At 35.4% G+C, this 15,233-nt stretch overlaps 2 protein-coding genes across 8 annotated transcripts in view; one reads left to right on the top strand and one right to left on the bottom strand.

Moving 5' to 3' along the window:
* LOC117914505 (DNA polymerase I) overlaps positions 1-8,352 on the top strand; it is a 23,480-nt gene extending 15,128 nt beyond the window's left edge. For all 5 annotated transcript variants that reach the window (XM_034829851.1, XM_034829852.1, XM_034829850.1 and 2 more), the window contains 9 exons: positions 701-828; positions 912-980; positions 1,732-1,817; positions 3,084-3,193; positions 4,405-4,455; positions 4,927-4,985; positions 5,971-6,015; positions 7,018-7,092; positions 7,953-8,352. In XM_034829851.1, coding sequence (XP_034685742.1) covers positions 701-828; positions 912-980; positions 1,732-1,817; positions 3,084-3,193; positions 4,405-4,455; positions 4,927-4,985; positions 5,971-6,015; positions 7,018-7,092; positions 7,953-8,072 — 743 coding nt within the window. In that variant the 3' untranslated portion in view covers positions 8,073-8,352. The remainder of the gene's footprint in view (positions 1-700; positions 829-911; positions 981-1,731; positions 1,818-3,083; positions 3,194-4,404; positions 4,456-4,926; positions 4,986-5,970; positions 6,016-7,017; positions 7,093-7,952) is intronic.
* On the bottom strand, positions 8,253-15,233 carry LOC117914507. Of its 3 annotated transcripts, none has more exons than XM_034829856.1 (8): positions 15,127-15,233; positions 14,251-14,345; positions 12,570-12,643; positions 12,355-12,449; positions 10,590-10,698; positions 9,942-9,955; positions 9,346-9,447; positions 8,253-8,610 (listed from the first exon to the last, which is right to left on the bottom strand). In XM_034829856.1, the coding sequence occupies exons 1-8, from the start codon at positions 15,172-15,174 to the stop codon at positions 8,449-8,451; spliced, it is 699 nt and encodes a 232-aa protein (XP_034685747.1). In that variant the 5' UTR covers positions 15,175-15,233; the 3' UTR covers positions 8,253-8,448. The 3 variants fall into 3 exon arrangements, with proteins under 3 accessions (XP_034685747.1, XP_034685746.1, XP_034685748.1); XM_034829855.1 differs by having other exon boundaries at positions 14,251-14,375; positions 15,127-15,232; XM_034829857.1 differs by having other exon boundaries at positions 14,251-14,342; positions 15,127-15,231.

Here is a 15,233-nt window from a genome sequence, read left to right as displayed (position 1 = left end):
CAAAAAATAAAAAATAAAGGGGCTTCAAGAATAAGATGAGAGAAAGCATCAATCAGCGCAGAGGGAATCCCTTCAGACCCAAAAGAAAGTCTCAAGACATGTCTTACCCCACCAGCAAAAAACCTTATGCAAATAAAAATCAAAGAAGAACAGAATTCTAAAATATGATTCAAGGGGCTTGAAGAAAGGATAGCCACCAAGCATTCTAAGGGGCATGTTGTTCCAGAGGAGGCACCCCTCTTAGATGGGAAATAAGCCTCCTGATTTCTTTCTGGTCATCCAACTAGCTTCCAGATTAGGTATATGATGATCTCTCTAATCTAAACTTCCACCATTCATAGCTTATTACAGCAAATTGGGGAACAGCTCTTTCCCTAAAGCTCTGGTGATAGCATCCCTCAGCTGAATTTCAGATTCACCCAAGATCTTTCTGTTTCCTTATCACCATATCTCTTACAAAGTAGACTATCAACTTGGAGTCATCCACACATACTTTCTTGCCCGTATGTTTTATCTATGGTCATATCTTTTGATTCAATATTGTCTTTTCTCTTATCTAGAACCCTATGTTTTTGGCATTCGTCTTGTGCTTGTAGTGCCTTTCCTACGTATTTCTATGTAACGTGTGCTGCACATCTACTTGTTTTTCATCCTTCTCAATAGTAGCACCTCTAACTGTATATGCTTAAATCTTGTGAAGGTCTGAATTTTCGTCACACTCTGTACCCCTCATACAAGAGCAACCGTCCACCTACACCTGATACAATTGTCCAGGGACTTCAATACTTGAAAGCTTCCATCAAGGCTATGTCTATAAAAGTGATTGAGGTAATTAGCTGTATAGCTCAGTTTATATGATAAATCAACCTTGACAGTAAGTGCTAACTATTAACAAGTTTACTCAAAAGCAGGTACCAGGTGTTGAAGCAGATGATGTAATTGGAACTTTGTCTGTAAGGAGTGTTGATGCTGGTTACAAGGTAGGTTTTTCAAGCAATAATTGGCAAAAAAATGGAAGAATATGCAGGAAATCTGACCAGAATTTTCCCACTATGCACTTTCTTGGACCCGTAAATGAAGGAAAGAGATTTCCTATATTTTTAGTGGGGTGGCCTTCTGGAATATAGGCTTTACAATTTTTCTCACTTGAAGAGAAAAGTACTTGATTAGAGCAACTTATGTTTTTCCTTTTTTTTTTTTTTTTTAAATAGGGAAACCAAAATTAAGAAGTGCCTTGCAAAAGAGGGGCACACCCTGTGTACACGGGTAGCATACAATAGGCACCAAGAATAGGAGAGAAAACTAAAAAACTTCTATGCAGGACAGCTGCCAAAAGAATGGCATATCCACAGTCAAGGCTATCTAAATATTCCAACAATATACAATTTTCCCTTCCCAACAACGCATGAAATTGCTTCAAGTGGAATGGAGATCTCCTTCACTCTCTGATCAGGCAGCTCTTCCTCATTAAAAAATTCTTATGTTACATTCCCTCCATGCAAGCATAAAGGAGCCATGCATCAAACCTTCTTTTGTCTCTTGTCCAAACCCCGAAACTTCCTCCCTGAAAGGAGATGCTCCACAGAAAAAATGGGAAAACTCACTATGTCCCAAAAATGCTAATAAGAAATTCCACTACTTTCTGGTATTATCACAATGGATTAAGACATGGACTAATTTATGTATTTTTTGTTTGAATACTGATTCCAGATTTTATTGCCATGATAACAGGTAAGAGTTGTCTCCCCAGATAAAGATTTTTTTCAGATTCTCTCTCCTTCACTACGTCTTCTACGAATTGCTCCTCGTGGATTTGAGTTAGTATCACCTTAATCTTGCAGTTTTACTTTGTTTTATTATCTGTAACTCGGTTATAATTACAGGGACTGTTTTGGAAAACCCAAACCAGCCAGCCACATACAAGGGGCCAATTTTAAACATATATGGTTTGATTACCTCAATAAGGCCAATTAATTGATGTTATTTTCTTGATTGAGCTGTAAAACAGGTTATTTATACTGGAAAAGATTTTTGTTTTCAGAAATTGGTTCTCTATTCCTTCTGAAGCTGGCAAGCATCTCTGAATCAGGTCAAGCAGTCTCAGACTGTATCCAACCCACTTGGGTTGGGAAATTGGAATCATGGTTAGACCCACTGAGAGTTTGGGTCAACACACCAATCTTGAAATCACATAAAGAAAACTATTTTCAATTTAAAACTGTTCAAATGAATAATAACATATTGTTATTCATAGTAGTAGGAAATTAATTAACTTGTTTATTAGAAATTATGCTGGTAACTGTACTAAGCATAGAGAGATTTCCAAGAAGGATCATGTGTCTTTGGGTGAAGAAAAAAACACATTCACACTAGAAAACTAGAGAGAAAACAAGTCCCTATAGAAGACAACCTATGTGTCCCACCCAAAGGCAAAAGATGAAAGGATGGACTACCAAAATTCAAGGGAGCATAAAACCCTGACGAAGTCAACCAGAAAAATGCCTTTTTTCTTTGCCAGTTTATTGATTTCCTGATTTTTGAATCATGGATTTTAAGAGAAATTAGAGAATGAACAGCCCAAAAATCTAGTGAGATTCAAGTAATTTGGGTGGTCATTGATGATTTAAGTAATTTGGGTCATCAGTTTTGACTGGTAGCAAAATTCTGTGGAAACTTTTAAGGACACTGTCATCTTCAGATAGTCATTATTTTCTTAACATTTTTGGACATGATCCTTAATTCTAACCAATTGGGTGATGAAAAGTGGAAGACACTGATTAACGGTGAGACCTTTATGCGCTTGGACACACTTTTGTTGGGGATTTTAATAATTCTTATTGTTGTATAAATTCCTTGCTTAAAGTGAACATCAAGTGCTTGTTGATAAGAAACCCTCATACCATTGTTTATAAAGTAAAAATTGATAATATTTAAAACCGACCAAGGAGAACTCGAAGTTGAAATTTGACAGTTAAACTTTTGTCTTGGTATCATGCTCTTTGTTGCATTTTTCATTTTCTTAATTTTACTTGTTCTGCTGTAACAGAATTGGAGTTTTGATACTTATGCTCTTGCTTGCCCAGGATGACCTCATTTGGAATGGAGGATTTTGCTAAGAGATATGGAAATCTGGAGCCTTCTCAGTTTGTAGATGTAATCTCACTTGTTGGTGACAAAAGCGATAATATTCCAGGTTCATTTGTACTTATAATGGTTAAAGGTCCAATAGAAAATATACCTATTGAAAAGTACTTTCCACAAAAAGGATCAAGAGGCTGTTGGAGAGTAAACATAATGCAAAGTTAGAAATGAGTTGTATATTTTGTGTTTAATTTAGGCTAGTTTCTGATATTGTGGTCTTTTTTTTCCTTTACTGTAAATCTGAGCAATCTGATCCCTGAATTTTAAGAATTTTACTGCTAGGGAATGGTAATTCTTTCCTAGTGTAGAGGAGTTCTATATATATATATAGAACTATTCTTCTTCATCACTAGAGGCATCTGGGTTGCAACCCTGGTATATAGGAAGTATAAGACAGTACCAAAAGGTAAGAAGGAAAGAAACAAACAGCAATAAGGCATAGCCCTCCCAAACAACCAATAGACTCCAAAAAGGGTAGATAGCCACCCACAAACAATTCCTGGACCAATGAAGCAAAACTTTGCGCAAAGAATCTTTTAGAGCCTGATCTGAGAATTTTAGATCCTCAAACATCCCTCTTTAAAAGCTGAGCTAAGCTTTGTAGATCCTCAAAAACCCTTGGATTGTGCTCCTCCCAAATCCACAAAAAAACCATAAAGGCACCATCCTCCAAACTTTTGAGTGCCTCTCCCCACAGAACTAGCATACTAACAAAAACAAGTCCTTTACTGTCAACAGCACCACCCAAGAAAACCCAAACAAAGAAGACACTAGATACCACAAATTGTGGGCCTCCCATAATGGATGAGAACATAGTTAGCGGTTTCCTCCTTGCACTTTGCATAAACTGCAGTAATTAACCAAGAACCTGTCTCTCCTTTTCAACTGATCAGTCATCAAAATCTTCTTCCAGACCACCTTCCAAGCAAAGAACGCAACCTCCTAAGAAGCCCTCACAAGCCCAAACTATCTACACAGGAAACACAAAGGTGCCATCTAAAGATAAGAATTTAAATTGGCTAACTTAAATAAGCTCTCAGTTTGCTGTGAGTGTACGTTTATATTTCCTTTATACCACCCCTTCAAAGTTCAAGCCTGTGACATTGTTGGGGCCTTTTTCTTCCTTAATCTGTTTCTTTATCCGCTTTAATCAATCCCTGAGATTTGTTCTTGTTAGTCTGAACATAATATTTTGCTACTCAATGATAAGACAACTCATTTACAATTTGGTTGATGATACATTGGTATTTTTCTTATATGCAGGTGTTGAAGGAATTGGAAATGTTCATGCTGTGCAATTGATCACTAAATTTGGTACATCAATAGTGCATATTTCATAGGCACAATTGCAATCTTTATATCTTTTCTGTTCATATTTACCAGTATGAAAAAGAAGTAAAAGATTTTATGCACTCATTGATTGCCAAGAAGGCATAGTGGAGCAAAATTTGAAATCCTAAACTTGTTGTTAAAGTGGTTTTTCCAACTTTTCCTTTCTCTTCATACAACTTCTCAAGCATCATATGGACTTATAGTGCTAGTCCCTGCTAGATGACTATAAAGTATGAACATATATATATATATATAGAGCCACACAAGTGACTGGAATGTATAATTTACCATAAAATCCAACATTTGATTTGGTGTAATAGCCACTTTTTTTTTTTTTTTCTTTTTTTGCCTTTTTTCACAAATTGTACTTATTGTTGTCCTCTTGTGGTTTCTCTTCTTAAACTGTATTGCTTAATATGCCAATTTATTGATGGTCCTCACCTGTATGAATAGGTACATTGGAGAATTTGTTGCAATGTGTTGATCAAGTTCAAGAGGAACGTATGAGAAAGGTAGCGCTAATCCATTATAATGAACAGGGTGTAGCTCCATTTTTCCTTTCGGTTGTTAAGCTGGTCTGAATGAGGGGCATGGGATGGAGTTCATTGGATCAGATTTTTCTCAGATCCACATATCCCATCCTTAGGTCCTTATACATGTATGTGCATATATTTATATAAGCATATATGACACTAGAACTAAGGTCGTAGACCGATCTGGATCTCGACCTAGATTAATATGGATCCACTTTTAGTCCCATCCAGAACACGTGTACACTTTAACAACTGATAACATATTAAGAGTCATGCTCAGGTATGATAAATAAAACATATTGCAATGAGGCCACAATCGATGATTTACATAGCATTTCTTATTTGATTCCTTGATAAACAGTCAATGACTGCATATTTAATTTTATATCAGCTTGAGATTATAGGAACAATAAAACACTAGAAGTATATACATGTAGGCTGTTTGTTGAAGGATTAAGCCCCAAATAAAATTTGTTCACATGGACTAGGATTTCACCTATCATATAAGCGTACTAGAGTACTAGGTTGCAACATATTGTTGTAGATTTCAAACTAATTCTATATTATCACCACAGATACTGGTTCTAACAGTGATAAACTTGTCTTGCTATTTTAGTTGACTCAGTTCTGATCCGTTCTATGTTCCATATAGAATTTATCACAAACCTTTGAAATATAATAGTGCACTTAACTTATTGATCAAAGTTAAAAAGCTACTAAATAGTCATTTAGCTGCTTGTGTCCTGGTAAACACACACTCTAGGATAGAAATATAAGAATCTGTTTTACTGTCTCCTTTATTTTTCTGTGTGTTGAGAGGAAATACTAGGCTGCATTGTTTTTTTCTTGTTCATATGCATTACCTTTTTAACATGAACTGTATGGTGCTCATGGCCAAGTGATGTTTGAAGATAATATACTGTAATTAGTTATATGCTTTCCAAATCTGAATTTTTACTTGCAGGCCTTGATATCAGGTGCTGATCAGGCTGTTCTAAGCAAGAACCTGGTAATCATGTCCACTTTGGTATTTTGCTTTTGTAACTTCATTTTTCTTGAAGAGTGGTAACTTTGACCATGGACATGATTTCTTAGCTTGTTTATGAAGTCCCACATTCGGTTACCGAACTCCATCCTTCCACCTTCATCTCAAATAGCTTCCATCCAAGTGCATGGTTTTAAGGTTTTAGTCAATATTATTGCTCTGTTTGCCCAGTGAATATTACAACTTCGCCTGGTCTCCTAGACCTCAACAGCTTCTCCATGTAATTTTCCTCCTCTTCTTTTCCAACTTTTCGATGCACTCATTGACAAGTTCGAATAGAATCCAGGAAGTATTTTCTATCACGTCTTCATAGCTAGGTGTTTCCAAAAAAAAATTCAAAAGGGGATACTCCTTGGATGACCTTGGGGTATTCTTGAAGTATTTTCTCTTTAATTATTCTATATTTGCAACTCACCATATGCTCTTCTCTCTCTCTCTCTCTCTCTCTCTCTCTCTCTCTCTATCTCTATCTCCATTTTGGCTGTATGACTTATAAGAACTCATGCTTGACAAAGTTGATGACTGAACATTCCAAACTATATCCATCATTCTCTCTTTCTGCACAGCCAGTTTACTTCCCTTCTGCATCTAACCCCTCTTCATCTAGGGTTGAATGCAGTACATATTGATAGTTTTCACTAGGTCTTTCTCAAGACATGATTTAGAATTTCCCTACAAAAGGAAAAGAGAATTCTTTTGCCCTTGGCAGCTATTATTGTATATATTTTGGGTTCTGAGACAACAGAATTGTATCTTCTAGCAAATGGCTGCAATGTTCAGTACAGAACTTACAAATATATTTCTTCTTTTTCCTTCTTTATGCAATGAAAGTTGCAGATTTCCTACTTTCTTTTCCAAAGTGGAACGAATAACTCTTGTTTCAGTCATTTTCATTCATGTAACACATAATATCATGCTTTTCAATGGATTTGTCTTTTAATATATTAAGGCTTTATGTCATGGCAGGCATTGCTTCGGTGTGATCTTCCATTCTACATGGTTCCATTCACCACCGAAGATCTCATATTTACAAAACCGGAGGTTCGTAAACAATCTACCTGACCCTCAAGAGCTCACCTCCTGAACTTGTAGTTAGTTACTTACTCCAATTGTTAGTTACTTTAATTCAAGCTGTTACTGATGAAGTTTCTGGGTCCGCGTGGTCAAATTATTATCTTGAAAACTATCTGATTCAGTTGAAGCTCTACTACCTGAATTAGGACTCACACCGACAAGCAGGCACCCCATGCATGCCCAAGAAGTTAATCACCCAAGTACCTGATATAGAACTAAAGGGTCTGTTTGGAACTGTTCTTACAAACAATTTTTTTTGTTCTTTAAAATAGAAAACAGCTTTCCAACTTCTTTGTTTGAAAATAAGGTAATTTTTAAAAACAAATTGAGATGTTTTCAAATTTTTAGCTATTGAGTGTTACGATAAACAATTGGGAACACTAATAATATGCTGGGAAGTTTTGCATGGCACAAAAGTGTAAAGTGCCTTCACAGAGAATGGATGAATTTTTTTTTTTTTTTTCTTTAAGTTTTCAAACAAAATCTTGTTCTTAAAATAATCGAAAACTGATCTTTGAGAAGTGTGTTTGAAGACTTGCCAAAAACGGATCCGAAGTTTCTAACTCTGCATACCATGTGTTCATTGCACTTACTTGCATCAGATAGTCGGGTTTAGGTCTTCCTGATCTCTAAGATTTTTAGACGAAGGTTTAGAGGCTCTCCCTTCCACTTCTTAAATATTAATCAGCCTGATACACATTGTTGACTCACTTCACACAAGTAACCGTTCAGGTCAGCGATAGTTTAACCTAGGTAGCAAAGCCCGAGTTCCTGCAGCTCTTGGACTCACATTCCTGACAAGATTGCATTTTCTGGTATTGATACAGGACAATGGGGAAAAATTCACGAGCCTCTTGAACGCCATCAGCGCTTATGCAGAGGGGTTTTCTGCAGATCCGATTATCCGAAGAGCTTTTTATTTGTGGAAGAAGCTTGAAAAACAGTGACTCGGGTGTTTTCTGCACAGTTTTCACTCTCGCTAGCTGGAAATGAGCCTAACAATCGCCAAATGGAAGACCCTACAGCGAGTTCCTGTCCGTATCCAACTTTGAAATATTTGCCGATTACGGAAGTAAATATTTGTATTGTACCGAACCAAATCCAGAGCAATTTATGTTAAATTCACATTAGGAGAAAATTGAACATTTTTTCATGTCCTGAATCTGAATGTAACCAAACAGAACTTGAGTTCTTCAGAATGATATGCATACAGATTTCTAAGTCAAAGTATTGATGTTGCATCAATTACCTTTGAAGATGACCTGATATCAACCCGAGATCAATAAAAAAATGAAGGAACAATGGTTTCAGGCAAGGTGAAGATCATTCCATCTCAGAGGAGCTTGAACTTGTTGCTTCACTTTCTGATTTCTCAAGCTCCAATGTCGCATTGAATCCGAATTCATTTCCTGGAGTAAACAATGACTTGAGTTCTTCAGCTGCTGGTGTTGTTGTAATCTTCTTATCCTTCACATTCAGATTTTCCTGGTTGTGAATGAAGAAAATTGTTAAACACATCCACTTAAACTTTCCTTTAAGTGTAAAATATCAAAACTACTCTCTTCTTCAACCTTTCAACCCCCACCCATCCAAACCCTAACCCCATTTTCATTGAAAATATATTCTTGCAACATCAAACACTATTGCCATAAGCTGTATCAAAATTGTCAATGATAACCTCATATGTTATTCTATAAACATCAAAACCCTAAGGCCATGTAGAATGGGATTAATTTTGAACATCAATTAATTTGAAACTCTTTCACTATGCAACTATTTTTCTATATTTGTAGTTCACAAGTGTGAAATTCAACCAAATAAAAGACTCCGATTTGAATTACAAAGGCAACAAAAGTGTTCAATCAAAATCAAAAAACATTTCTAGATCTCATACATAATGACAGAAAAAACAAAAAAGAAATGAAAAAAAAATCAAAAACTAATAATTTTGGTAATGCTACTGATTATTGTTTAAATTAAAAGGTTAGAGTTTGGGTGGGTAAATTATAGTGTAAAATGGTTATCACTTAAATTATAGGGTAGGGTTTGGATGGGTGGGTTGAAAGGTTGAAGAAAATTGTAGTTTTTCATTCCATACCTATAATTTATTTTAGTTGAATGTGTTTAACAATTCTCAATTAAGAAACCCTAAGGATTGTGCAAACTTTTCCAAGAATGTGATATTTATAAAGAGAAGTGATCACAATTACAATAGCATACCTTCATTACATAATCAGAGACGGTGGCCGTAATTATTTCTTGTATGACAAACTTGGTGACTCGCTCTTCCCCCAGGATTTGTAGAAGAAAACTCTTTGGGACCTGTGGAAAACCAAAAAACAAACAAAATCTTTGGTGAAATGAGAGAACGAAAGTTGGACTGTTTAAGTGAAACTGGTAGTGAAAAGATCTGTTGTTGAACTAACTAACAAAAGAAAAAAAAAACAAGTTTGCCAGATTTTTTATTGAAAAATGTTTTATTTCTTTTTCTCAATCAGGTTGCTTTTGAGAATAAATTTAAGATATGTTTCAAGTCTTTTTGTTGCAGAATATTTTAAGAAATAATTAAAAATATGAAAGAATGTTCTAGGAACTTTTACATTGTACAGAAAAATGAGAATAAGCCGAGAAAACTGCTTCTCATATTTGAGTTCTCAAACAAAATTTTATTACCAAAAAAAACTGAAACTATTTTTGAAAGCGATGTCATATGAACCCTAAGTCAGTGTTAATATGCAACCAGGAATACTGAGAGATGAGGCATGTATCAACCAATATGAACCTATGAAAACCTGAGAAAATGAAAATCCACTTACATTTGATGTTTTTCCTGGATCAATCCCCATGCACATGCAAAACACAATGAATGTTAGAATTCTTGGATTCACAAGCTCCATGCTAAAACTAAGCTGTGCAGCATATACAGACTTTTATAAACAGGAGACTGGTGAGATAGCATCAGAATAGTAACATCCTCGGATGAAATACAATCGCAGTTGTTGAATCGATCAAGTTAGCCTAAAAACACAATCCGCGCTGATGATCCCTAGCATATATAAAATTTAAAGTCCCATACATGATGTTTTTTTCACATATCACTTATAAGAACATAAATCGTTTAGGTTATAGTTGGTCCTCAGAAAGTATTAAAGAAAGGGAAAAATGATAAAAATGTTATTTTCTTTATGTTTGGATATAGTAAAAAACAGAGGTAAGGAAAAAAAAGTCCTAAGGAAATGGAGGAGGAAAATATTGAAAATTTTATTTCCTATTTCCCTTAAAAATATCAGAAAAGTCTGGAGAACATGCTAGCCAAACTCCATGTAACAGGGTAGTTTCAGTTTATTTGAAGATGGAAAATCACAAAATGAAACAAAAAAAAATGGTAAAATGCTGTGAGAAACTGACCAAAATGTAGGCACAGAGGAAGAGCCATAATCTGATCAAAACATAGAGTGAATTACCTCCTTTTTGTCTGCGAAAACCTGGAATTGGTGGTGCAGAACGAGCTAAATTTGTCAAAACATGATCAAACACCCTCTGAGTGTCCACCCCTGCCACATCCACTCTTAGCTGATAAAAAGAAAAAAGGGAAAATCATGAGAATTATCCAATATAAATACCCAAAAGCATGGCAGGATAAATCAAATAGAAAGCTGCATTCATAAACTGAACTGGTAGTTAATCAACTAACAATTCCTTGAGGTGCAATGCTATACAGATGTGACAAAGTTAATTTTATGTAGAGATATCATCTTGTTTCATCTAAAAAGGTTAAGAAATGGCAAATGTATTGCTATAACATGTGCATCCCTTCAGCAGATACAAAAGATCTACTTCAGCCACTTCTTCAAGAGTCTCAATACTTACTATTTCTAGAGAGGCAAAACAAAATTCTATCAAAAAGCACCTAACAGAAAGGAGCACAACCAAGTACATAAAAAGTAGGTAAGGAGCACCAAAGGCAACAAAAACTAAAACCGATCCTATGTGCAAAATCAAGTTAGGAGCCAAGAGAACAATGCAGAACAAGAGTAGAGCAAAAGCTCAAAAGTATTAAGAAAACATGTTTACACCATCAACCCCAAACACTCTACACCCTCAAAGCATCTTCTATTAAATTCTCTCCAAATGAACTGCACCATTTCCCATTTCCCATATACCATTTCTGTGAAGAAAAGCTTGCATCAATCCCATTTCTGGATCCAAGAGGTTTGTCCACCATCAAGGGGATGAATGATCCCATCCCAAATATCAGCCACCCAGGCATTTCTACAATATTTAATACTGAACAGAGTTGGAGAAGAGACTTTCAATAGAAAATCTGAAGCCAAGTATCAAACCAAAACTTGGTCTGAGAGGCACCTCCAATGAGAATACTGGCCCAAGGATGAAAGGTAACCTTTCCTAATTGTTTTCCAGTGAACAAACCTTTTAAACTATGTACAGGTAGCAGCACAAGCTGATCCTAGGCATAGTGTCAGGCACATTTAACCAAGCCAGACCAGAATCAAGTAGGATTAGACGAGTTCAAGTTTTGGGTTGAATTATAAGTTGATGAACTAGATAAATTCTCCACAATAACTAATTTTGAATGCTGATCCTTTTTGGAATATGTCATCAAAATGTATTATAAGTCAACTTTTATGGTAGATTACACTAATAGTAATGGAAAATGAGCTGAAATCTTTGAGTATTTGGGTGTGAGCCTGAGAAATCATACACAAACTAATTCCAGCTGCACCAAGGTTGAATTCTAAGGTCCATCATACATATAAGCCAAGCTCAACCCAGCTTGATTCTCTGGTACTCTTCACAGTCAAGTGAATCCCAGCAGTTAGATCCCCAGTCTGTTAGAAATGGTTTCAGCAAAAATTTAATGATGAAGTTTTAGTTTAATTTAATTTATAAAGTTATAATACTACCAAAATGCAAAAGTGATAATATGGAATAAAACTTCTTAAAGAAGAAAAACAAAAAAAAAAAAAAACAAAAACAAAAAAAAAAAGTTGGCATTAGGTAAATTAGGCAAGAAGAGCTAAATGATGGGAAGAAAATATCAGAACTTTGCACATATTGAATGATATAGTGCTGAATATGGTAAATGAAGTTGCAATCACCAAAATTGCATGAAATGAAAAAGAAAATAAGGCCAATCAGAAATAGAGCATCATATAATTTGACACAATAGCTAAAACATGAAAATGCAAGTCAAGTTGGATGGCTCACTTGTATCTCATCATCTTCTTGAGATTCTACAACTATCTTGGCATTTTTTATGGTTATGTCATTGTCCTTTGGATCAATAATTGATGCCTTTGAACCTACGACACAAAAAAAAAAAAGAAAAATGCAAATCATGTGGATACTGTCATTATAAATGGTGCAAGGAGGATGAGAATAAACTGCACAAATTCATTGTCATAACTGGAAGTTAAGTTCACCTGAACCAACCGCAGATATCGGCTTAGACAAAAATCTGAGACTTCCCTGGTGGAGGTTGCAGGGATACGATAGCCTGAAAACCGCAAAATCCAAATCTAATTTATAAGGCACAAGATCCACAAAAAAAAAAAAAGGAAGTGAAGTACATCAAGTTGCCATGAATAGAGAGTTTCAACTTTCAAAAGCTCAAGGGTTCTTTTTATGAGTGAAGCATAATTGCACTGGCAGGCAAAAGATTCAAAGAGATAACCAAATCATGCATAAAGCAGGAGAGAGATTGAAAATGAGCCACACACTAAATCAATCAAAGATACATACACTTGGCTAGAATTTCAAAAGAATAGATCTCCGATTTTAAAAATTGGAAGGAAGGTATAAGAATGTTTCATTATATTGTGAGAGTCATCAGTTCTGGTAGTGTGGATAAACAACTCCAAATAGAGAGCAAATCACATGTTTACCAGGCTACCACTTGGCTCCTTAAGGAGTTCAGTTTGGATAAAGTACATTGTTTCTGTTAAATTCATTTCTCAGAATCTGTTATTGTTTTTCCGATTAACTCCATACCATCAAATAACTTTAAGTATTATGACTGTTGAACTACTAATTTTCCTAAATGTTTAAGCTAGTAGGATTTGGACCCACAATGTATATCATGCACTCTAACACCCTCCTTCATGTGCAGCCCCATACCTATGTGGAGAGACATATAGGCGCATAAGCAAATAACCAGAATCGCCCTCTTTTGGGCTTTCTTAATAAATGGGGGATATCAATATACGATAGTGAGGTTTGAACACATGAACTCCCACCAAACAAGATTTTGATACCATGTTGAACCACCAATCTTCCTAAAACCTTAAGCTAGTAGGATTTAGGCCCACACTGTATATCATGCACTCTAACAATAATAAACTATATATACACAAGGCATGGTAAGTATGGAAGTAACAAGGATCCAAAACCAATGCATCATTAATATTCTAGAGTACATGTTATGAAAAACATCTTCCAAAGTGTGAACCACCTCCTAACCATAGTTTCAAAAGGCTCAAGGCGCACCAAAAGCACAAAAGTCCCCTAAGGCTTAGGTGCAAAACAACAAAAGGCACGTGCTTGAGCAAAGTGAAACACAATATTGGATGCATATCAATTTCATAAAATGTGATCCAAAATCCAAACCAAGAAACAAAAAAATTTAAGGTTCTAAACATTTAAAAGAAGTATTCAACAAAAAAAAAAAATTGAAATTATATAAAATTTCAACATACGCCTAGAAAGTTTAATAATAGAAGTGTTAAGAAAGGACAAAGAAAGTAGATGAAATGTGCATGTCCAACAAGGCACATGCCTTGGCAAGTGGAGCACTATAACTACAGAGTGGTTGTGCCTTGGGCCTAGGCACGCCTTTCACAACAATAACCCTGACCCCCCACCCCATCTAAAGATAAAAAATAAAAAAAAACTATATCTATAATAGCAAATGGTACACACATCATAGATTCAGATAAGTTCCAGGAAGTAACCAGCATGAGATATGAAGGTACGTAAGCTTCATTTTAGCTAAATAAAGATTAACGTTGATATTAATTCCCTCTCTTGAAAGCAGTTATAGAATGAAAAAAAGACAGATTGTTTTACAGGAACACAGGATAATTCTTCAAGTATCAGGAAGATTACCTCCCACATAGATCCTGTTGCCTATGAGGGAAACTGATGCTTGTGGTATTCTGACAGCTGATAACATGATCATGGCAACACCTAACAAAAAACCGCTGCAAAAAAGGTCTAGACCATGAAAAAAACTGCAAATGAAGTAGCAGCCTCCATAGTCCTCAAAGCACTCAATATTCATAGGATTAGGGCAGACAACAGAATGTTATGAGCAATTTAAAAATGAAACAAGCTGAGCTGATTGTGGTTCTGTTCATATATTAGGTTTCCAAATTGAAGCATATTCAATAAGATGAATGTGTGTTTATCAGTAGAATAATACAATAGCTTCCAATACACCAAAACTCGTCAAATTGGAGATATTGATGCAAATGTCAGCATATTCAAAGATATTAAAGACCATGAATACAACAAATAAAGCTTGGAAGAAAATATATTGCAGTTTCCATGATTCTCAGAGCCACACTGGCGCAAATTCAAAGACTCCTAAGAGCAGTAACTTCTCAAACTCAATTCCATTTCCTCAATCTCCGTTTTTCTCTTTGACGTTGAAATTCAAATAATATCAAGAGTATTAACAAAGTTCACGAAACGCGTTGCAGTTAACCAACATTCGTCAGTACTGCCAACCCTCTGCTTGATTGGAAGCCGAACTAAAGCAGGAAATGGAAATAAAAGAAAGGAAAATGAAAATTAATCAGCTTCCTCAACAAAAATTCCATCTTTCTTTTTTTAACTTCCTCAGTTTTCCCAGCGACCAAACACACCCAATTAGAACCCATGCATAAAAAGCCCCGAACTTGAAAGTAAATTTTCATTTTATTTTTTATTTTTTGCATAATTTATTAAGAGTTGTGTGAAGTTAGGGTTAGGATTTCTTACGTTGAAATTGAGAGACTGTGAAGAAATTGCCATCGTCATGCACGCCATTCCCTCCTCCTTAAAGATTTTCTTTCTTTTTCCTTTAAATTTTTGAAGTTTTTCTTTTG

This window comes from Vitis riparia, chromosome 5 (genome assembly GCF_004353265.1).
Source record: "Vitis riparia cultivar Riparia Gloire de Montpellier isolate 1030 chromosome 5, EGFV_Vit.rip_1.0, whole genome shotgun sequence".
Taxonomy (NCBI): domain Eukaryota; kingdom Viridiplantae; phylum Streptophyta; class Magnoliopsida; order Vitales; family Vitaceae; genus Vitis; species Vitis riparia.
This window is presented reverse-complemented; position numbering and strand designations above follow the sequence as displayed.